We start from the raw sequence: 23,007 nt of genomic DNA on the forward strand, positions 1-23,007 counted from the left end.
TCAGCTACTCAGAAAGCTGAAGCAGGAGAATTGCTTGAGCCAAGGAGTTCGTGGCTACAGTGAGCTATGATCATTCCACTGCACGCCTGCCTGGCCAACAGAGCAAGACCCTATTTCTAAATTAAATGAATGAATAAATAATTTTTAATCACAATATTTATCCTTGAAACTGTAATCTTTCTAAACACTAATGAATGAAATATTTCCCTTTCCTTGTACCTACAAAAGAGCAGATTATATTCCATATCATAAACTCACTTTGCAGATACTATATTTAAGATCACTTTATGAAACACCAAGACTTGTAGAAATTGGTCTCATATCATGCAAAAGTAACCTTGAACTTCCAAAAGTTCCAAAGTCTGATTCATTATACTTAATAGAGGTAATACTACTATACCTGACATTTCTGTTTTCTGAAAAATATCCTTTTTTACTTGAGCCATGCACTGTATATTGAATATTTTATTTTATCCTCAGTCTTATGAGATAGATTTAACAACACCATTCTACTGATGATCAAGAAGAGGCAAAGAGATTGTTTAATAAGTGGTAGAATGAGGATTCAAGCTTGTTTCAGTCTTTAGTTCAAAACCTGTACCAACCACTACACTATCATGCATATACAACATTTAAATAAATGTTTTTAAAATGAATGAATAAGCAACCTAATTAACATGTATAACATTTGGAAATCATAAACATACTTCTGACTGGTCCTAACTGCTGATGAGTTTGGGCAATAAGTCTAACAATAAATGACTTAGGAAGAACAAGTCTCTTCCTATGAAGTCTATTCTCTCATATAATTTTTTAATTGTTAGAATTATTTAGTATCCCATAGTTGCACTAAAACACTAAAATTCTCTTTCTTTGATTATAGCAGGAGGGTCTGCATAGATTTTCTGTAAGAATATATACACACACTTTGGTGTGGTGTCATGGAATCTGTTTTGCTGTTTACCTGTAACACAGATGTGGCCATTCCTCATCTGCGGTTTAACAGTATTGAGTATGAATCCGATTCAAGTAGTATGCTGGAGATAATATTGACTAATAGTTAATATCCCAGATTATGAAGTCAGATGTTGGAAAGTTTAACCTCTGTCTACTTTAAAATCTTTAAAATGGTGACAATAATGTGACCTACCACATGGAGTCGTTGTACTGATTGAGTAAATGCAGCAAAGGACATAAGAATTACTGGTACATAGTAAACAAAATGAATACTAACTGTTATTTGTATTGTTTACTTTGCACTTTTTCTTACGAATTTCTTCAGTAGCTCTCTATTTTAAATTACACTTATTTGTATAACTAAGCCTACCTATATGCTTATTTATTATACTAGAATATAATAGATAGACCTATTTATTATATTAATGCATTTTTCTCTTATTGTGTAACTAGATGTATTTGTTACCACTAACTGAGAGATTATTTAATTCATTTATGGAGATCCTGCTGTGTGAGATACTATGCTAGGTTCTGGGGATATTGTCACGAGCAAGACAGCTGTATTCTAGCTGATTAGAGTAGTAGTCTCAAACATACTTTTACGCTTCACACGTCTGTCAAGAAACATTTCTGAGCATGCATGCAAAAATGAATATTTATTTATAAGTGGTATACATGTCTCTCCACTAGCATATTGTATAGATTTTACAGTAAACTCAGAAATTGAAATTTAAAAGAGACAAAATAGAAATAAAAAATCTAATATTCTCTTTCCCTTTTGATGTGTTCACCCCCTTTGGAGAATTCAGTGGCTTAAAATATCAAGGGGGAGACGAACAGAGAAACAAGAGAGAGTGTGTGAAGGAAAAGTTCTCTGTGTTAGGAGCCCAACTTCTGGAGAGCCAGAAAAGGCTTAACTAAGGCAGCAATATTTGAGATAGGATCTGAAAGGAGGAGTTTGGTGTTTCCAAAGCAAAGGGATTGAGAGTTTAGTGTTCCAGGAATAGTGTTTGTAGCTAAAAGCATTGTGTGTTCAAGAAACTAAGAGAATGCCAGTGTTGCTGAGGGGGCAATGTCATAAAGAGATGAAGTAACATCATCACATCATCAACTTTCTAGTTCTGGTTGAGTGATTTTTTTCCTGTTATTGCTAAAAACAGGTCTGAAATAATACAGATTAACAAAGGACTTAAGGAAAAGTCTTATATAGCAAATTACTGCTTAACACACTGAAAGCAATTTTATAATAAACATACTGTGATCTTTTGCAACAGTAAAAAGTAGTGTATTTTGAAAAGGAAAACTAAAACAAGGCCAAATTAAAATTGAAAATGTTTCTCTTATTTTCAAGTAGTCTGAAGGACAACACCCAGGAAACAAATCAATACCACTATATTCTCTCTTACACTTATAATGTTAATACTTATTTGGAAACATTTTACTCAGGGTCTTTTAACTGTATAATAAAAGGAAAATCTAGACTATAATTCCAGTAATTATGAAAGCAATATTAATGAAAGTAACAATAATAGCATACATCATGGCTCAGTTCTGAGCACTTTATACGTGTTATGAAATTTAATCCTCATAGTGACTCTATGAAGTAAATGCTATTGATATCCCATTTTAATTAACAAGAAACTCATAGATGATAGAGCCAGTCTAACTGGAAGCCACCCTCATATGTACTATTCTATGCTTTTTCTCAAGAGCTACTCCATAAGACAGTGAAGAATGGTATAAAATTGGAGCCAGAATGACTGGCTTACTGGCTTATGGGAAAGACTTAAGTGCTTGTCCTTTTGAGTTAAAAAAAAAAAAAGCTTAACAACTTTGTAAAGCTGAGCAGCAGGGAGGTAATATTAAATGGCATATTTTCCTGGCTACACAGTGAAATCAATTATTTTGTGATATATAAGATATATGTCTATTATATGGTATCTGTTACACCTAAAATGTATAGGATCTGAGAAAGATGTGTATGTGTAGGATTCTATATGTGTAGGATCTGAGAGTGATACAGAAACCTACAAAAATATATTTTCTGCCTTCTGGAACCTATACCTATTCCAGTGAATATTAAATCAAGGCAGTGATAAATAACAAATGAATGGAAGAATCATAGGGGCTATAGAAACTCAAAATTAGAGAGATTATTAGTCATGTTACCAAAAAGAACATGTACATTTATACTTTATCATAAAGGAATGCTACAGTTCAACCAAGCTGTAGAAGAGAGTGGGGAACTGTGTAATCCATTAAGAGGTAACAACTGCATGAGCAAATGTACCAAGGCAGAAATGTGGAAGACAGTCTGAAACAATTAGTAGACTGATACAAGGAGAAAAAACTAAATACTGGAATGTAATGGGATATGCGTTTGAGAAATGTGGTTATAGTGAGTCCTGATTGTCTAAGGAGTTTTAAATGTATCCCAATAAATGGGAGAGGTATTGAAAGCTTTTGGAGCAGAAAAGTGACAAAATAAAAAGGTTCTTAGAAAATAACATGTCGGAAGAAGTGAAGAAGAGAGACTTCAGTTTTAGAAGTGTTAATTAGGAAATAGTTGGAATAATCAGGACAAGATGTAATAAAAAGTGGAATTGAGATGTCGTCTTGAAATTGAACTGAAGGAATATGTTTTAAACATATTTTAAAGGAGGAATTGATAGAACATTATGTCTAATTAATATTAGAGGTGTTTATATTGCTAAGAGTAAATGAGGCTTTATTCCTTGTTTTTGATAATTCGTAATTTTTTTATCCTCTTGATTTTTACATTACACCTAAATTGTAACCAAAGTTGTGAGATGTGGTACTCTAGCATTGTATTGTTTAAATTCAAAACCATCCCATGATACTTTGTTTAAATTATTAATAAGAATTTGCAGGGCATAAATGAGATCAAGTCAGATCCATCTCATTATATGGGGCTTACTCAATGGCTGGTATTGAAGAAGTTTGCATAGCTGTTGAATTATTACCTCTACTGACAGGTGTTGTCACGAGATGTGCATTGTAATATTGAGCCAGTAAATCTCAAATGTGTTTCATAGCACAATGGAAACTTTTGAAAGACCAATAGTTCCTGTTAAAAATGAGGCTTTTTAATACTGTGTTTAAAACTTCTTTCTTGCAGCCTTCACTGCTATATGTTATAAGAATTATCAGAAGCAGATCCTGAATACTTTATAACATGTAACTTTAAAATATCCTCAAAAGTATTACTATATTTTGATCACATTTGGATCTTGTGCTGTATCCACAGAAAATATTTTAAAATATTTCATGATTGAATTTAAAATCATCTAAAATTTATATTGGAAAAACTAAAAATTTATTCAATTTTGTTTTACAGTGATCGGCATGTTGGTAAAATTTATTCCAAATGTTCTTCATTTCTGGATTATGTCAGACGGTCTCTAAAGAAGCTTGGATTAGATGAGTCCAAGGTCAGTATATGATGACTCATTATTTTCAGAAAAGACAGAAGGACTTCTATTTTGTAGTGAATTGAGAGAATACAAAATAGTTTCCCTTCTGCTTTACTCTCATTTGTGAAGAGGCCCAAATTATATTGAAACCAGACCTCCATCATCTTTTTTCCAGTTTATCCTACTTGTCATTGTAGAAAGTTTACTGTCATGTATCTCCGAGAGTTTCCCTCTTTTAGTTTGAGTTAAAAATGTGCCAATTTACAAATCAAAATAGAGTTAAAAAGTAGGACAACAGTACAAGTGAGAACTAGAAGTAAAGCAAGAGAGAATGGTTTTAATTTTGAAATGCATCTATTTTTAGCTTATGTAACTAAGTAAAATTAAAAATCTTAAATTCAAAAGCCTTTGAATAGGAGAATCTTGAAAAGTTGTAATATCATAGGAGGCCCAAGTTAATAATTGATAACATATTATTGAAAACAGAAAGATAAACTTATTGACTGATAGTAATAAATATTCTACCACTGAGAAAAAAAATAGCTTTCAACATTACTCAGATAAGCTATTAACTAAAATATTAAATGAACTTGGATTACTCCGGTATTTTGAATTGACTATAAATTGAAACAAACAATAGAGTAGGTGGTCAAAGGAATGAAATAGATTTCTTGAAAATGTTACAAAGACAACAATGTTATATCAAAGCTAAAAGGTATTATTATTTATTAAATCAATTATTCATTTAATCCCCAGTTGCTTTATTACTTAAAGCAGTTGACGTGGGACTAGTCAGTTTCCTCCCCTTTAAAATAGCTATAAGAAAGTCATAGGATTTAGGAAGGATTAAATTAGGTAATATATATGTAAAGTTCTTAACACAATGTATATAGTAAATGCTAACTATATAATACTCCTTTTAATTATTGTAATCCTTTTATATGTACTACGAGTAATAACACAATCAACATGATGCTTATAAATATTTTAATTTAGTCACGAAAATGAAGACTCTCTTAGTTTTTGCATAAATGAAGGAGAATAGATAAGGTTACACTAATTAATTTATTAGGTTATTTTTAAAAAAATGTTTTTCATTCATCTGACTGATCTTCCTTCCAATTAGTCTTACCTAGTGCAAACCTTCAGTGCATATCTCATTTCATGTCTTATATTTAATATCAAGAACACAAACCTAAGCATTATTGTCACAAATTAAGAGCTATAGTTTTACTTAATACATTTAAAATTTTATTATCATTCTTTCTGCTTTGTTTTCCAAGTTTGTCTTTAATAATAACCACGACAAATGTTTCTTAATATATTTATTAGTATATATAAGTAATAAGAAATTAATAAAAGTTAATATTTACTAAACACTCTGTGATAGATATTATGCTATGAACACCACAAACATTACCTTATTTACTTTTCACAAAAACATTTACAGTGGATAGCTTCCAGTCCAGCATATAAAAGCTTGGAAACTGCCGCTCAGTCTTAGCAAGTAAAAGCTAAAAAAAAAAAACAGAAAAGTCCACAAATCTTAAGAGAAGTGAGGTCACAGGGCAAACTGCTACCTCTCAAACTGGAAAGACAGGCAAATACAGAGATTTACAACTTGTAGGAACAGAAACCTCCACAGAAACCGGTGCCAGGGTAGGAAAACCTGAACTGTAACTGACAAATTGTTGGAGGCTCAGTGTGGACAACTTTAGGAATTAAAAACTACAGAGGGAATCACTCGTAAAGGACCACTCACACACCTTTGTGAGTTATACCTTAATGAGCTCAACCTGGCTTTAGAGAATAATAGAGAAAAAAATTCCCTCTTGCTTCCATCAAAGGGAGGAGAAAAATATTTTTGAAATACGCCAGATCGTTCTACTATTCTGAATACTTTCTTATTAATAGTTTCTCAGAAGAAACTATATAATCAGAACTTAACCTGCTAGTGTTTTATCAGAGCCTAGATCACCTGAGGGAAGGAAAATACCTAGCTTCAGCCAACTCTAACGTTCCATGGGGGAGAAAGAAAATATCCAACTGCAGCCTACTCTAGCCATCCTGTGCCACCCAAGAAAGGGTAAAAATACCGAGAAGCACTGATAAAGTTTGTAGTACGGAGACACAGGCTCACTAAAAGACTGAGACATAATTATAGGACTACAAACCATTGAAAATCATTTCACCTCCCCTCACATGTTGCTATCATATCACTAAGGGCTTATTTACAGCAGCTGCTTTTATCCAGTACTTTATATCTGGCTATCTAGAAAATTACAAAGCATACTAGAAGACAATACAGATTGAAGAGACAGAGCAAACATCAGAACCAAATTCAGATATGGCAAAGATGTTAGAATGGTCAGACCAGGAATTTAAAACAATGATGAGTTCTAATGGACAAAGTAGATAGCCTGCAAGAACAAACTGAAAATGTAAGGAAATAGTTTGAAATTTTTAAAAAGAACTAAAAGGAAATGCTAAAGATCAAAAATACTGTCACAGTAGCCAGCCACAGTGGCTCACACCTGTAATCCCAACACCTTGTATGGCCAAGACAGGAGGATTATTTGAGCCCAGGAGTTTGAGACTAGCCTGAGCAACATGGTAAGATTCCATCTCAGCAAAAAATTTAGAAATTAGCTAGTATGGTGGCATGCACCTCTACTTCCAGCTACTTGGGCAGCTGAGGCAGGTGGATTGTCTGAGCCCAGGAGTTGGAGGCTGCAGTGAGCGATGCTTGTGCTGCTACACTTCAGCCTGGATGACAGAGCAAGACTCTGTCTCCAAGAAAAGAAAAACAACAAAAAAATACTGGTATAGAAATGAAGAATGTTTTTGATGGGCTTATTATTAGGCTGAACACAACTAAGGAAAGAATCTCTGAACTTGAGGATCTATCAATAGAAAACTTGAAAACTAAAAAGCAAAAAGCCCATATGTTTCAAGCTTAGGAAGATCAGTTATGTGCAAAATGAAATCATACCTAAAAGTAATAAACATACTGAGTCACCTTTGCTCTATTTATTCCAGAAGATCACAGTGATACTAATCTTTGGATAACTTCCTCTATCAACCTGAGAATATCAGGAACACTTCAGCCTCCTTGCCACTGGCTGTCTTCCTTGACTTTTTTGACAGGATCTGCTGATGCCTTCACCTTCACATCCACTTACTTTAGTTCTTAAGTCAATTATGTCCTAACCAAGAACCTTCAGTCCCACCATCAAGTGGTGAGAACTACCTCAGTTGCTAACCCATCTTCTCATCACATATGATATGGGGAGGGTCTCTGAACCACTGTGTCTGTAATCCACTCATCCAACCCACACTCTGAAAGTTACAGTATATGGTCCTCCTTTGCTTATCTAGAACCCCCTTATATAGATTTACTTTTAAAAACAAATTGAATAAATGAATACATGGAGGAGAAGAGACAAATGTCCTATGGAAAAGAGTTCCAAATAATTTATATAGATATTTCCTCCTCAAGGAGATAGAGCAAAACTCCCCATTCTTTAAGTGTGGCCTGTGCATAGGGACTTTTTTCCAAAGAGCATAGTATGTGAAGGGGGGAAAAAGAGGAATTTTCCAGTGAAGAACCTGACAAACAGAATCTCAGCCAAGTAATCAAGGTCAACATGAACAGTGATAATTCAAGTTGATAGTATGTACTCTTGTTATAAGGTGAGGAATATGGTACTTTATTCCTATGGTGGTTCTTTCAAAAGCCTATCCCCACTCTATTTATGAGAAAAGTATCTGACAAATCCTGGTGGAGAAACATTCTACAAAATACCTGACCAGTACTTCTCAAAACTGTCAAGGTCTGCAAATCAAGACAAGTTTGAGAAACTGTCAAAGCCAAGAGGACTAATTGTAGTGTGGGTTCTCTGGATGGGATTCTATACCTGGAAAAGGACATTAAGTAAAAACTCAGGAAATTTGAATATAATGTGGACTTTAGTTAATAATAATGTATCAATACTGGTTCACTAATTATAACAAATATACCATATTGTAAAATGTTAACAATAGGAGAAAAGAGATATAGTATATGGAAATTCTCTGTCCTATTTTCAAAATTTCTGTAATACGAAACTGTTATAAAATATATATTTTTTAGAAGCAACATGAGATAATTAATGTTTACCAAACCTTTGCTTTGTGCCAGGCACTGTGCTAAAAGCTTTGTTTATATTATCTCATTGAATACTAAGGATGGCCGTATGAAATAAGTGATATTATTATTGTTTTGTAGATGAGGAAATTGAGACACAGGTTAAGTGGATTTCTTTAGCCCAAAATCTAGGAAACTGGGGAGGAAGGATTCTAATCCAGGCTGTTTAACTCTAGAACTCATGCTTCTGTTTGTCATACTTATATAACTTATTAACAGACATTGAGCACAAGAATGCTTGTTTGGCATGTTTTCAAAACTAGCAATCATCAGGCAAACAATAAACCTACAAGAAAAAAATAAAAAGAAAATTCATGCTTGTCAACAGACAAAATAAATGTACTTCTAAAACAGATTAAGGAATCAAAGTTTGAAATAAAGGCAGACGAAAATCAAGGAATGATGAAATGTACTAAAGAGTTAAAGAAGATTTGCTTGTATCCAGGACTTTAATTCGTGAAAGTCTGGCTGATAGGATGAAATTGGTCAAATGTATGAAACATTTTGGGTACTAAGACATATACTGTCTAATGCATAGAATATATTAGAGTTAAAATCACTGTCAACAAACTACAAGGAAAGTGGGAAGAAAAAAGAAAAAAAAAAAAAAACACTAAAGCACCTGAGCATGATTTCTTACATATTGTCTTCCACTCCAATTTCTCTTTAGGACTAGATGTCTTCCTGTAGGTGATTCAGAGCCCACTAATTAGCCCTACTAGGGCCCTACTGCACAACTTAACTCATGCTAGTTCCTTTTTCTAGAGACTAAGAGTTGAGCAGTATGGAGCAATGGCATTCATGACCAGTACTTTCAGCTGCCATTCAGTGTGCACTCTCAGTTTTTAAGTTTGCATGTCTGTTCTTGCCTAAGGATGATCTATACAAGGCAATGCTTCCATTCGAATGCCTTCCTTTTATCTTCAGGAAGTTGAAGAGGCTCTCATTGGCTTTAACACTTAGTAATGATGTCTATGATATGAGACCATGAATATACATTCATGAGACCATGAATATACAGTGCTTTAGACTGCTAGAACTTAATTCTCTTATCTAGCTATAATTTTGTATTCTTTAACAAATCTTTCCCTATACCCCACTTCACCCTACCCTTCCAAGCCTCTGGAATCCTCTGTACTATATTTTATTTCTATGAGATTAATGTTTTTTCCAGCTTCTACATATGAGTGAGAACATACCATGTTTAACGTTCTGATCCTGGCTTATTTCATTTAACATAATGTATATATATAAATATACATGTCTGTAACATGAGACCATGAATATACTTCTGACATCTATCTTTAAGGTGTATATATACAGCTTAAATGAGATACTCTCTTCATTTTAAAATTTTCTTATAATCTCTGTAATCTAATGAGCCTAATTTTTAAGCATTTAATTTAAAAAGTTGATTAAAGCATGAAATCACTCTTTAAGCACTGAATTTTTCACTTAAAAACACATGAATACAGTCATTCCTTGCTGTCCTCAATGGATTGGTTCCAGGATTCCCATGGATATCCAAATCCGTGGATGCTCCAGTCCCTAGTGTCACAGTATTTGTATAGAACCTATGCATATCCTTCTCTATGCTTTAGATAATCTCTAGACTATATATAATATATAACACAGTGTAAATGCTATGTAAGTAGTTATACTGTATTGTTTTTTATTGTTTTTTTATTTTTTAAATGGACAAATAATAATTGTACATATTTATGATATACATAGTGATATTGCAATATATATTGTGTATAGTGATTAGACCAGGATGATTAGCATATCCATCATCTCAAACATTTATCATTCCTTTGTTTTGGGGACATTCAGGATCCTCCTTCTAGCTATTTGAAACTACATAGTATATTATTGTTAACTATAGTCATCCTACAGTGCTATAGACCACTAGAACTTAATCCTCTTATCTAGCCATAATTTTATATTCTTTAACAAATCACTTTCTATAATGCACTTCCTCCTACCCTTCCAAGCCTCTGGAATCCTCTGTACTACATTTTACTTCCACGAGATTAGCTTTTTTTTTTCCCCCAGCTTCTGCATCTGAGTGAGAAAATACTAAGTTTTTAACATTCTGATCCTAGGTTATTTCACTTAACCTAATGTTTTACAGTTTCACACATGTTGCCAGGAATTAAGGATTTCAATGTTATTTATGGCCAAATCATATTTCATTGTTTATACATACCACATTTTCTTTGTCCCTGTTAATCTGTTGATGGACACCTAGGTTGATTCTATATCTTGGCTGTCATAGATAGTGCTAAAGTAAACATAGGGATGCAGATGTCTCTTTGATATATTGATTTCTTTTCCTTTGGGTAAATGTCAAGTAGTGGGATTGCTGGATCATATGATAGTTCCATTTATAGTTCTTTCAGGAACCTCTATCCTCTTCTCCATAGTGGCTATACTAGTTTACATTCTCACCAACAGGGTATAGGAGTTCCTTTTTCTCTGCATCCTTGCCAACATTTGTCATTTTTTATCTTTTTCATAATAGCCACCCTAACTGGGTGAGATGATACCTCATTGTGGTTCTGATTTGCATTTCCCCAATAATTAGTGATGTTGAGCATTTTTTTCTATATTTTTTGGCCATTTGTATGTTTTCTTTTGAGAAATATCAGCTCAGATTACTTGTCCTTTTTTTCCTTGGACGTTTGGGGTTGTTGTTGTTGTTGTTGTTGTTTTGCTGTTGAGATATTTGAGTTCCTTGTATATTCTGCATATTAATTCCAGGTTGGATGAAGAGTTTACAGATATTTTCTCCTAGTCTGTAGATTGTCTTGTTCACACTAATGATTGTTTTGTTTGCTCTGCAGAAGCTTTTTTAGTTTGATATAATCCTCTTTGCTTATTTTTGCTTTAATTGCCTGTGCTTTTGAGGTCTTACTCAAAAATATTTTCCCAGAGCAATATCCTGAAGCATTTCCCCTGTGTTTTCTCCCAGTAGTTTTGTTGTTTTGGGTCTTATATTTAGGTCTTGGGATCCATTTCGAGTTGATTTTTGTATAGGGTGAGAAGTGAGGTATCTAGTTTAATTCCTCAGCATATGGATATTCAGTGTTCCCAGCAACATTTATGGAAGTGATTATTCTTTCCCCAATGTATATTATTGACATCTTTGTCAAAAATTAGCTGATTTTGGTGGACACATGGATTTATTTCTGGGTTCTTTGTTCTATTGCATTTGTCTATGTTCCTGTTTTTATGCCAGTATCATGTTGTGTTGGTTACTACAGCTTTGCAGAATATTTTGATGTCTAGTAGTGTGATGCTTCCAGCTTTGCTCTTGTGGTTCAAGATTGCTTGGCCTATTCTGGATCTTTTGTAACTCCATACAGATTTTAATACTTTTTTTTTTTTCTAATTCTGTGTAGAATGTCATTGGTATTTCAATAGGGATTGCATTGAACCTGTACATTGCTTTGGGTAGTATAGTCATTTTAATATTATTAATGCTTTGGATCCCTGAGCATGGGATGTTTCTCCATTTGTTTCTATCCACTTCAGTTTCTTCAGTGTTTTGTTGTTTTCCTTGTAGAGGTCTTTTACCTCCTTGGTTAAATTTATTCATATATATTTTATTTCCTTTATGACTATTGTAAATGGAATTGACTTCTTAATTTTGTAATCCAGTTCATTTTGTATGGAAATGCAATAATTGTTGTATGTTGATTTTATGTTCTGCAATTTTACTAAATTTGTTTATTAATTCTAAGACTTTTTTTGGTAAAATCTTTAGGTTTTTCTATATATGAGATCATATCATCTGGAAACAGGGATAATTTTACTTTCTCCTTTCCAATTTGGATGTCCTTTATTTCTTTTTCTTGCCTAATTGCTCTGATTAGAACTTCCAGTACTTTGTTGCATGAGAGTGGTAAGACTGGGCATCTTTGCCTTGTTAAAGTTCTTAGAGGAAAAACTTTCAGTTTTCCCCCTTTCAGTATGATGTTAGCTATAGAATTGTCATATATGGCCTTTATTATGTTGAGGCATGTTTCTTCCATGTCAAGGTTGTTGAAAGCTTTTATCATGGAGGGATGCTGAATTTTATCAAATGCTTTTACATCTATTGAGATAATACTACAGTTTTTATCCTTCATTCTGTTGCTGCGATGTCACATTTATTGCTTTGTGTATGTTGAACCAGCCATGCATTCCTGAGATATATCTCACTTGATCATAGTGTGTTATCTTTGATATTCTGTTGGATTCAGTTTGCTAGTATTTTGTTGATTATTTTTGTGTTTAATGTTTGTCAAAGGTATTGACCTGTAGTTTTATGTTTTTATTGTTGTGTCCTTATCTGCTTTTGGTATCAGTGTTATGCCGGCCTCGTATAATGAGTTAGTAAGAATTCCCTACACTTTAATTTTTTAAATCTGTATTTCTGCCTTGGTGTTTCTCACTTTTTTGGATGTCAACATTAACATGAAGTATTTCTACATCATATGCAAGATGCTGCAACTGCATATGGTTTTGTTGAGAGACCTTCTGTATTAGTCTGTTCTCACCCTGCTGTAAAGAACTGCCCAAGACTGGGTAATTTATAAAGGAAAGAGGTTTAATTGACTCACATTTCCTCAGGGCTGGGGAGTCTTCAGGAAACTTAAGATCCATTGCAGAAGGGGAAACAAACACATCCTTCTTCACACCCCAATAGGAAGGAGAAGAATGAGAGCCGAGCCAAGAGGGGAGCCCCTTATAAAACCATCAGATCTCATGAGAACTTACTATCATGAAAATAGCATGGGAGAAACTGCCCCCATGATTCAATTACCTCCCACCAGGTCCCTCCTAGGACACATGGGGATTGTGGGAACTGCAATTCAAAATGAGATTTGGATGGGGACACAGCCAAACCATACCACCTTCTAATTGGAGCTTTGCAGAGTGCAGGTGAAAGACAAGTGCATGCAGAAGATATCTATATTATTGAGGTTAATCTTTATGTCATGGATTAAAGTGGTGCTCTTTAAGGTTTATGCCCATGACTGCAGAAGACAGTGACCAGATACTACCATGTCAGACATATTTTAAACTCCAGGATTATTTTTCTCTGTAAGTTTCATCTAGCATTTCAACATATCAGTGGTATTGGGTAGAGTGAGCCTCTAGCTCAAAACTCTGTGTAGTCAGCCTCATTGTTAATATAGTTCTCATTTTTTATACTAAAACTGACTCAATCCTTCTGATCATTGCAGAGTTCCCTTTCCAACATGAACACTTTAGAATTGTATGTTCTCTTTAGACTCCACAAATCCTGTGTCCATCAAAGAGAATAATCACTGACAATGTAGGAAATGAACTTCTATCTTGGCCACCAAAGCTGTTGAGAAGAAAGAAATAGGACTTAAAAATCAAATCTGATTTGAGACTATTTGAAAGAAATTCATGATTATTTCTTATTTCTATGTTATAACTCCAAATGTTACATTTCTTAGGTTCCGCCAAGGATTCCCAATGAACCCAGGTTTTTATTTCATCCATGGAAATAAAATAGGAGTTAGTCTCATTTGACTATAACAGGTGTGTTTATTTTCTCATGGCTCTGGAAATATGATGCATTCAGTACTTGATCCCTGGATCAGGGTAGCTATTTTACCAGTGTGAGTATGGACCAAGTAGACACTACGAGGAGAAAATCATTTGCCACGTGATTAAACACTTTTGTGCTGTTTCTACTAAAATGCTAGGCACTACAGTAAATGATGCTAGTCACTACGGTAAACAACTATCAGGTTCTCTGAACTAATTTTTACAGGGCAGAAGTGAAGAAGACAGGGCAGAAATGAAAGAGAAAAGAGGAAAGAATAGGAAAAGAAAAAAAAAAAAGACTTTCTGCCTTAGAAAAGTTACATTGCAAGTATTATAGTGTTTGAAACTGTCACTAGTTTCAACGCAAATTCTAAACTTGTAAATGCCTTCAAACCACTTATATATTTAAAATTGTTTCAGAAAGTTGAAGCATCTTTTTCATATCTAATCAATTATGGTGTTATTTTTCACAATTCAATTGTGAGGCTTATTGTAAAGATATCTTCAGTTATCAGTATAATTGTTGAGAAGTTGAGAAATACAGATTTGCAGGGGCTAGATTTGTCAGAAGAGAAACACTTCTACATGAACAGTTAAGGCTGGGTATTAATTTCGATTTCAATTTGAGTAAACCCTGAATAATTCATGCTTGGGGTTTAGAGGTGCTCCCACCAGAAGGGTCTAGGAGGACAAGAGGCTTGCTTGCAAAGGGCACATTTTCAACACTGTTCTGCAGAGGTCTAAGAAATTAATAGATCCTTTGAATGAAGGTCCTATGGGAAAATAAAATTATGACTCATGGTATTTCAGATTTTCTAAATGAGACCAGCCTGATCTGGCCTAAATATTTTTTTCATACTACAGTGTTTTCTTTTTCTTAAATTGATGCAACATGCATAAATACCTGGGAATTTGAAATTAAAACTCAGATTTGTAGCTTCTCTGAAAAGACCAGGCTAGCTTAGACTGCATTCCTGTGTGGTCAGGGCCCCACTAGATGGGGCCACATTCTCTAGCCCTGCCTCCTCACTTTTGTTACCTTCCTGCTGCCTACAGGGCTTTCAGTTTATGGCACCTGCCCTATTCTCCATACCCTTCCTGGATATTTATTATGCATGGTAAAGCCTCTGGGAATATGGTTGGCTTTGTTTAACACAGCATTGCCCAAACTTGTTTGAACACATGCGCACAGTGACTAGTAGCATTCTGTGAAACAGAATATATAGGGACTTAGGATACTAAACTAGATAGAATAGGGTGAGAGTTCTAATCCTAACTCTTAGCAGTAACATCATATGACATTAGGGCATGATGTTCTTTATGTCTAAATCTTTTTCATGTATTAGATGTAATCATTTCCATACCAACTATGTCATATGATGATAACACCAATAAAATGTTACTTGCGAAAACACTACAGATTCTGAAACTGTTTGGAGAACTTACTTTAAAATACTATAGAAATGCAATGTATTTTCTCAGTAAATAATTTCAATGGTGTTATATTCATAAGTCTCTTGGGTATCTTTTTAATGGTTTATTTTTGAAAAAGTTGATGAGAAATTTTGCTGCCCTCTTATACTATTAAAAAATTGTCAATAACTGAGAGAGAGAATAGATAAGAGGAAGAAAGGGGTAGAATTTATATGAATTTTTCTTATAAATATATTAATCTTATAGATTGCATTGAGTTTTGTTTTTTGTTTTTGATTCTTTGAGATGCAGTTGAGATTCCATTACCTACAATCTGTCTTGGGACATTGGGACATTGGAATAATTAAGACTGTATATTTAAACTTAAGAAATTTTTCACATCTTTAAGCAATAGCAGAGCCAATTGTTCACTTATGTCTATAAAGATGAAACAATTTTGTGAGTACATGAAAGTGTGAGGAACTCTTAGTGGTTGTCTAGGTTCATTTGTGTGTGCACTCATCAATAAAATGTTTTGTCTTTTTCATTTTGAAAAAAATAATTCTGCTAGGGCTATTCTGTTACTGAAGCTGTCAATTGCATTTTTATTTCATTCCTTGAATTATTCAGCTGTGGGATTTCAATTTGGTTCTTTTTTATATCTATCTCTTTAATTTATCATTCTGGATTTCATTGACTTATCTATTTGTACTGAACATTCTTAAGATTATTTTTGAATTATTTTCTCTGGAATTTTGTGTCTTTCCTTATAGTTTGGTTCCACTACTAGAAGATTATTGTGTTCCTCCAGAGGTGTCATGTTTCCTTGCTTTTTCATGTTTGATGTTTCCCTGCATTGGTTTCTATGCACTTGGTGGAAAAGTCGCATCATCCAATTTTCTGGAGTAGGTTTCATAAGGAAAGGCTTACTCATGAATGGGTTTTGGGATATCAGTAGGGTGGGGTACGTTGGCTGTGGTCCTAGGTGGATGCAGTAGTGTAGTGTCCACATAGATTCTTCAGATGCAGTCCATGCTAGTGGCATTCATGAGTGTCTCAGTGGCCTAGGCTGAGAGAGTTTGTGGACAGTGGTGGGGCAGCTTTGCTAGGGGTGGCCTCACTGCGCTGTTTCTCAGGTTGGGGGTGCATGCCTGCATATGATGGGTCAGCCAGCTTGGAGCTGGCACTGGGGTTCTGGGGAGTTACTCTGGCTGGGAGCGTATATACACAGTTGTTCAGTCAGCTTGGGGTGGGACTGCGAAGAGCTGCCCACAGGGCTGTTTCTCAAGGCCTGGGACAGGGGTGCAAGGCTGTTCAACTGACCCTAGGCCATGTGGGCCAGGTCTGTCCTTGAGACATTCCAGGTCTCAAGCCTGGAATGTAGACACACAGCTACTCAGCTGGCTTGGAGGCATGTATAATGGGGATGGTCCCCAGAGCTATTTCTCAGGCGTGTGTCATAGGCCCACAGCTGCTCAGTGAGCCCGGGTGATTGCCCTCTAGGGGCAGACTGTGGGACTGTCTTTCTCAGACCCTGATTGAGTGCATTGGATCTTTAGGTAGCTCAGGGGGCGTTGGCACCACAGGACTGTTTGTACATCCCTGGGTGTGGGTGTGTAGTACGTCACCTGGCCCCAGAGCATGTCAGTTGTTTGGAGGCTTCACGGCCTCTCCTCTCAGGATTGGGCATGCAGCAATTTTGCCAGTTCAGGGGTAGGTTTACACTAGACAGGACTGCCAGACTGTTTTTGTGTCTACAAGTGAGTTGGTTTCTCTGCTGTGTAGGACCAGAGTGACAGCCAATCCCGGACCCAGGCCCCATGCAGCTTAGGTTGTGGCAGTCAGCCACCCATATGGGCTTGGTAGAATGAAGATAGAGTCCCAGTGGTGCAGATAAGGTAGTGTTAATGACTTTCAGAGCAGGGTGCACTCCTGATGTTACTCTGGTCTTAAGATGGCTCTGTGCTGTAGAAGCTTGGCATACAAGGCTAAGTGGGAGTGGGGAGTGCACGCATTGTACTCCTAATCTGGGACAATGCAGCTGTGAGGGTTCCTGGAAGCTCTCCAAACTGGGCTCACCACTTATGAGGACTATGAGATTCTCCTGTAGAAAGGATGGTGTTTGTGGTAGCAGTGGGGGCTGGTAGCATTCTTCTGCTTACTTTTTCCCTGTAACAGGAAGTTTCTGCTGATTTGGGGCAGATCTCACCCAATCAGAGAAGATGGAGCTACAGAGGCTAGGTGTGTCCAGACTGCCCACCTGGACTTCTAATCACCACAGGTGCATCTCCACTTCCCTGCTGTACACCAGTGCTCTCCATTCAACACTCCAATCAAATCTCATCTGTATATTCATTGCCTTGTGTCTTTATTGTATAAGGGGACTGGCATCAGGCATCTGTAGTCAGTCGTCGTGCTGATGTCACTTTGCATTGTTATTTTTTTTCGTGGCTATTTCTGATCTGCAGATGATTGAGTCTGTGGGTACAGAACCTGCAGTTAGAGAAGGCCAACTGTGTACTTCTTATGCACTTGTAAGAACAAGGCCATTTTTGGTTTGATTTGGTTTGATTTGGTTTGGGTTTTTTTGCACACAGGTTTGCATATGGTTTCACTGTTTGGAGTTCTCCCTTGGCTTTTTTGCATCAAACAGACTTACAATGCCTAGTCTATAATATCTAGTTTTGGATCTCTTAAAACAACAAACTTTTTAAAAAATATTAGAGTAAAAAGGTGTTCTCACCTTTTCTCTCCAGAATACACTCAAAAGCAACAAACAGAATGAGAAAGAGAAACAAAATTCTCTTTGTCAATATCAGAAAGAATTTGAAATCTTAAACTATGTATATTACAAGTATAATGAAGGTAAAAGAGAGATGCAGAAAGATGTCAAGAGGAATTGCCCACGGTTACCGATCTCAGACAAAATCAACAGAACATATTTCTCTAAAGTGTCTTATCCTGAGGAACAAAATCAACAATCTCTAGTTGGAAATAAACATAACTGATGACCAGCATGGTGCTTCCCAATTTAGCACAAAAGAAAACAAAGAAAATGGAGCACCCAAGAAATCATATTGAAGAAATACGTTTTTAGGGAGCAAGTTAGGAAAGATTATGAGTTCTGAGTTATCTTACAACTGCTGATCTTCAGATGATAGAGGAGAGAACTAAAGAGTGTAATTCAACACACACAATTTTGTGAGATGAGAGTTTTTGCTGCCTTGAAGTTCAGGCCTGGGTTTAGTCCAATATATTCTTCTGCAAAAGTTTGCTCCAGCAGGGACTCATTTGATTCAGAAAATGGCAAACTTTTGAAAAGGATGGGGAGTGTGTAATCTGCATGAGTTCTGTACAAAGGGGGAGAGTTTTTCTGGAAAGCTTCACAAGAAATTGAATGAGACAAAGCCTTACTTTCCACTACCCTTTATAGTTTTTTAAATTCAAAAGAAATTTAGTGCAATAGTAAAAAAAAAAAAAAGAATTTGAAAAAATAATAAATTTATTTAACTATTTGCAAATAAACCTGACTACAAGTCTTTTCAGATTTTCACTCATTTTATCCAGCCTTTCATTTGTGCTGACCACATCTAATTGACAATTTCTTTTGGTAACTCTGCTTTATCAGGCCTTTCACAAAGGCATTCAACTTACAGAATCAATTTTTCCTGCTGTTTTCATGTTTCATTTGTTATGTAGTACTTATTTACATGATAGGTTGAGTATTCCTTATCTAAAATGCTTGGGACCAGAAGTGTTTCAGATTTCAGATTTTTTTTTTTTAAATATTTACCTTATATACTTACCATTTGAGCATCCCTAATCTGAAAAATCCAAAATCTGAAATGCTGCAGTGATCATTTCCTTTGAAAGTCATGTTGTCACTCAAAAAGTTTCAGATTTTGGAGCATTTCAGATTTTGGATTAAGGATACTCAACCTGTATATTATGACAATAATGTAACTGGCATAGCAAGTTTAGAAATAAATACAATTGCCTCAGTAACAAAGCTCATCTAGCAGGAGCAAAAGCACAACTGAACTAGAGAGTGGCCTGCTAAATACAAGAGTTCAACATACTATAGGTATTTGTTTTAGAAAAAAAAGAAAAAGAAAGAAAAGTCATTCTCTCTCATGGACTTGTAAAGTAGATGTTAGAAGAAACTACCTTAAGTATGAATATATGCCATTGTGTTTTTCTTGCCTTTGAATTTTGCTCAAAGATGTCCTGTTTTAGATAGAGTGTTGTAAAATTTAATTTTAGTCAAAAAACGTTTGAGCTCCTCCTGTATGCCCGAAGCATAATAACAAATGAAAGTAAACATTTCCTTATTAGTTGTTGAAATTAAACAATATTAATGGGATGTTACTGGTGGTTTTATTTATGATGTGCTGCAGAACCTATATCAGTGTAAAAGTTTTAAGTCATTTAGAGTTATCTTGACTTGCTTCATGAATATCCTTAGAGCAAGTTCTTCAGACACCTAAGTTGTATTAAATTGATGTCATGTTGATTTTACTTTAGGATATGTTTGACAAGGAAAAATATTTTTAAACTATTGTTAAATTTATTGTTGTTTTTTATCTTGAAGCTGCCAGAAAAAATTATAATGAACTACTACGAGAAGTATAAGCCTCGAATGAATGAGCTGGAAGCTTTTAATATGGTAAATCTCAGAATTAAGCATATTGAATTGGATATGTTGCTAGACTCGAATAGGGTCCTATTAAATTTTATGATGGGCCAAGCAATCTATGGTGTTTTTCTCTTACTGTAGAAAAACTGTTTTGGATCATTTCCTATTTCAGGACTATATTAGGTGTCAGTAATGTAATAAAGAGAACACATGGTAGATTTCTCTTTAAAAAGTATTATAAATGCACAAAAAGTTTCAGAGTTCTTTGAACACATATTGGTCCCAATGCAGTTATTTCACAAGCATTCCTTGTAATGAATTTCATTCTTAGTACCCCTTTAAAAGCTTTCTATCACAAATGATTGCTTGTTGGAGTCTACTTCACAGTCACTTAAAGGACATTATTTTCCTATTATTCAAGAAAACCTTTTGATCTCTGAAATATTCATTTTCTGAAGTCGTGCATGGGTATTGGAGATTCAGCCTATATAAACTTCTGTAGATGCATTTACTTAAACATAAGTTTAAGGAAATAAACTAGTCTTTTCTTTTTTTAAGTACCACCAACCTACCTATCTAATTTTTTTATTATAGTTGAAAGTTGTTCTGGCTCCCTGTATAGAGACTTTGATTCTTCTGGATCGACTTTGTTACCTGAAAGAGCAGGTAAATTATGTTATTTTAAAATACATAACAAATATTTTATTAAATACAGTAATATAGAGCTACTTATATATAGGATAAGAGTCACATAAAACTAGTAAGAAAATTTTTCTCATTATATTTTCATAGTTTAAATGTTCATTCCATCTCTTTTTAAACATATAAACATATGTACAACAGATGTTTTCAGCAGGGCTACTATAATAAAGTTTACATTCTTTTAATTGTATGGTAATTACTATACATAGGCAGTGAACATAAACCACTATATATGAAATATTGTATAGCTGAAATTAATAAAGGCCCGACATAAAAGATATTGTATATACATTTCATTTTGTACGAATTTGTCTTTTAATTCACTTTTGGAGTGTTGGCCATATGGATTCTGCAGAATAGAAACTTTTTTCTGATCAACGAAGATTCCTTCTGTTTTTTCACAATTTATCTATGGTAAATGACAAAAATACTGTCTTTTGGGTTGTCTTTAAGGAAAATATTTTTTGCAGATTCTACTATGAGCTATGGTCAAAACAGTTTAGTGAACTTTTTAAATTAAACTCATTCATGATTCACCAAGTGTTTCTGCTGTAGATAAATCTTTAACAGTTTTAGTTTGTCATATGGGAAGCTTTACTTTCCTATTTTGCTAATTGGAACAACTGCTGATTGGAACAAATGGATATTTAAAAATGTTTGCTTTGTTCTAATTTGTATTTTTATGGAGAAAGGCAATTTTTAAATATGTAAATAATGATGTACTTTCCTAAGCTGCCAGCTAACTTCAAATCACAGGAAAGCTTTGGTTCCTGAGTTAATGGGTGATAAAATCAGTACCTATTTTACTAGATTCTCACATCCCTTTTCAAAACAATCTCCATTGACCTATGTACAAGAGGTAAGCAAAACAATATGCACAAAGATTAATAGGTTGTTATGAAATTATAGAAATTATAGAAATGTTATATTTAATATTTCAATCAATATCTTATAAAATAATGCACATTTATGTTAAAAAATTTAAAATACAGGGTATATAATAAAGAAAATTAAGAGTAGTCATAATCCTACCTTTTATTTAATAGCTCCAACTATTTAATTTTTAATATATTTAAGGAATCTCTCAAATATATGTGGTTATGTATATATGTGTGTATATATATACGTGCACATTATTTGTACTTTAATTAAATTTAGAATAAAATTACAAATGCAGTTTTACATCTAATTTATTTTATTTTATTCAGAATTTTCCACCATATTAAATGTACTAGAAAGTGAACATTTAATCATAAAATAATTTATTTAACTAATATTCATTTGTGATTGGCCACTTCCAGTTTTTCACAACCATATCAAAGAATAAACTTGGAGTTCACTCTCTATGTACATCCTTGTTTCCTCAGCATAAATTTTCTTGAAGGTGTAACTGTGAATGTTAATTTTGTTTAACAAAGAATAAGAATTTTCTGTGAAGCACCTTTGTTTTTATGTATTTTTTATATTACAATATATAATCCGACTCATCTCTCATTTTTTTCTTCAACAAATGGTTGTATATCTAAATCAGTTATCAATTTGCAGGAAGATATTGCGTGGTCTGCTCTTGTGAAGTTGTTTGATCCTGTGAAATCTCCCAGATGTTATGCTGTAATTGCTCTGAAGAAGCAGCAATGATTTCCATTGAAGCAAATTATTAGATGTATTTCTCTATGAGACCTGTTGCTGAGATTGCTTTTCTAAACATGTATGTCCTGTTATATAAAAATGTTTAAATGATTGCTATATATTTTAAATAATAAAATAATGACTAACAATAGAAGGTTATAATCCCTTTTTCCATTGTCAAAGCATACATTAATAAAATAAGAACCTGTGATAATAATATAAAACGGTTGACCTACATTCCTAAGTTAGTACATCAGTAGAACATTGTAATCTATGTCTTAATTGCTGTTCAATATTTAAGACCCCTTATATTTGCTACAAATCACATTTTGATTTATTGAATTAAATACCGATAAGAGGTAAAGTTACCTGATGCTGAAGATCATTTGCAATTTCTTCCACATTTTAGAAGAGTTTTTATGTTTTACCAGGAGGGGAAAATTCTGCACTTATAGGGAAAAAATACCCAGGAACAAGGTCAG

General features: G+C 34.3%; 1 protein-coding gene across 2 annotated transcripts in view; it reads left to right on the top strand.

The window, feature by feature from the left end:
• The window catches only part of METTL25 (methyltransferase like 25), a 115,525-nt gene extending 92,781 nt beyond the window's left edge, over positions 1–22,744 (top strand). The window contains exons 9-12 of one of the 2 annotated variants that reach the window (XM_011934130.1): positions 4,316–4,409; positions 20,150–20,224; positions 20,789–20,860; positions 22,442–22,744. In XM_011934130.1, the coding sequence (XP_011789520.1) occupies positions 4,316–4,409; positions 20,150–20,224; positions 20,789–20,860; positions 22,442–22,534 (334 nt within the window). In that variant the 3' untranslated portion in view covers positions 22,535–22,744. Of the gene's footprint in view, positions 1–4,315; positions 4,410–7,430; positions 7,487–20,149; positions 20,225–20,788; positions 20,861–22,441 lie in introns of those variants that run through there. The other variant, XM_011934131.1, reaches the window with a different exon arrangement.
• Positions 22,745–23,007: the final 263 nt, after the last annotated feature.

This window comes from Colobus angolensis, unplaced genomic scaffold, assembly GCF_000951035.1.
Source record: "Colobus angolensis palliatus isolate OR3802 unplaced genomic scaffold, Cang.pa_1.0 Scaffold131, whole genome shotgun sequence".
Lineage (NCBI taxonomy): Eukaryota > Metazoa > Chordata > Mammalia > Primates > Cercopithecidae > Colobus > Colobus angolensis.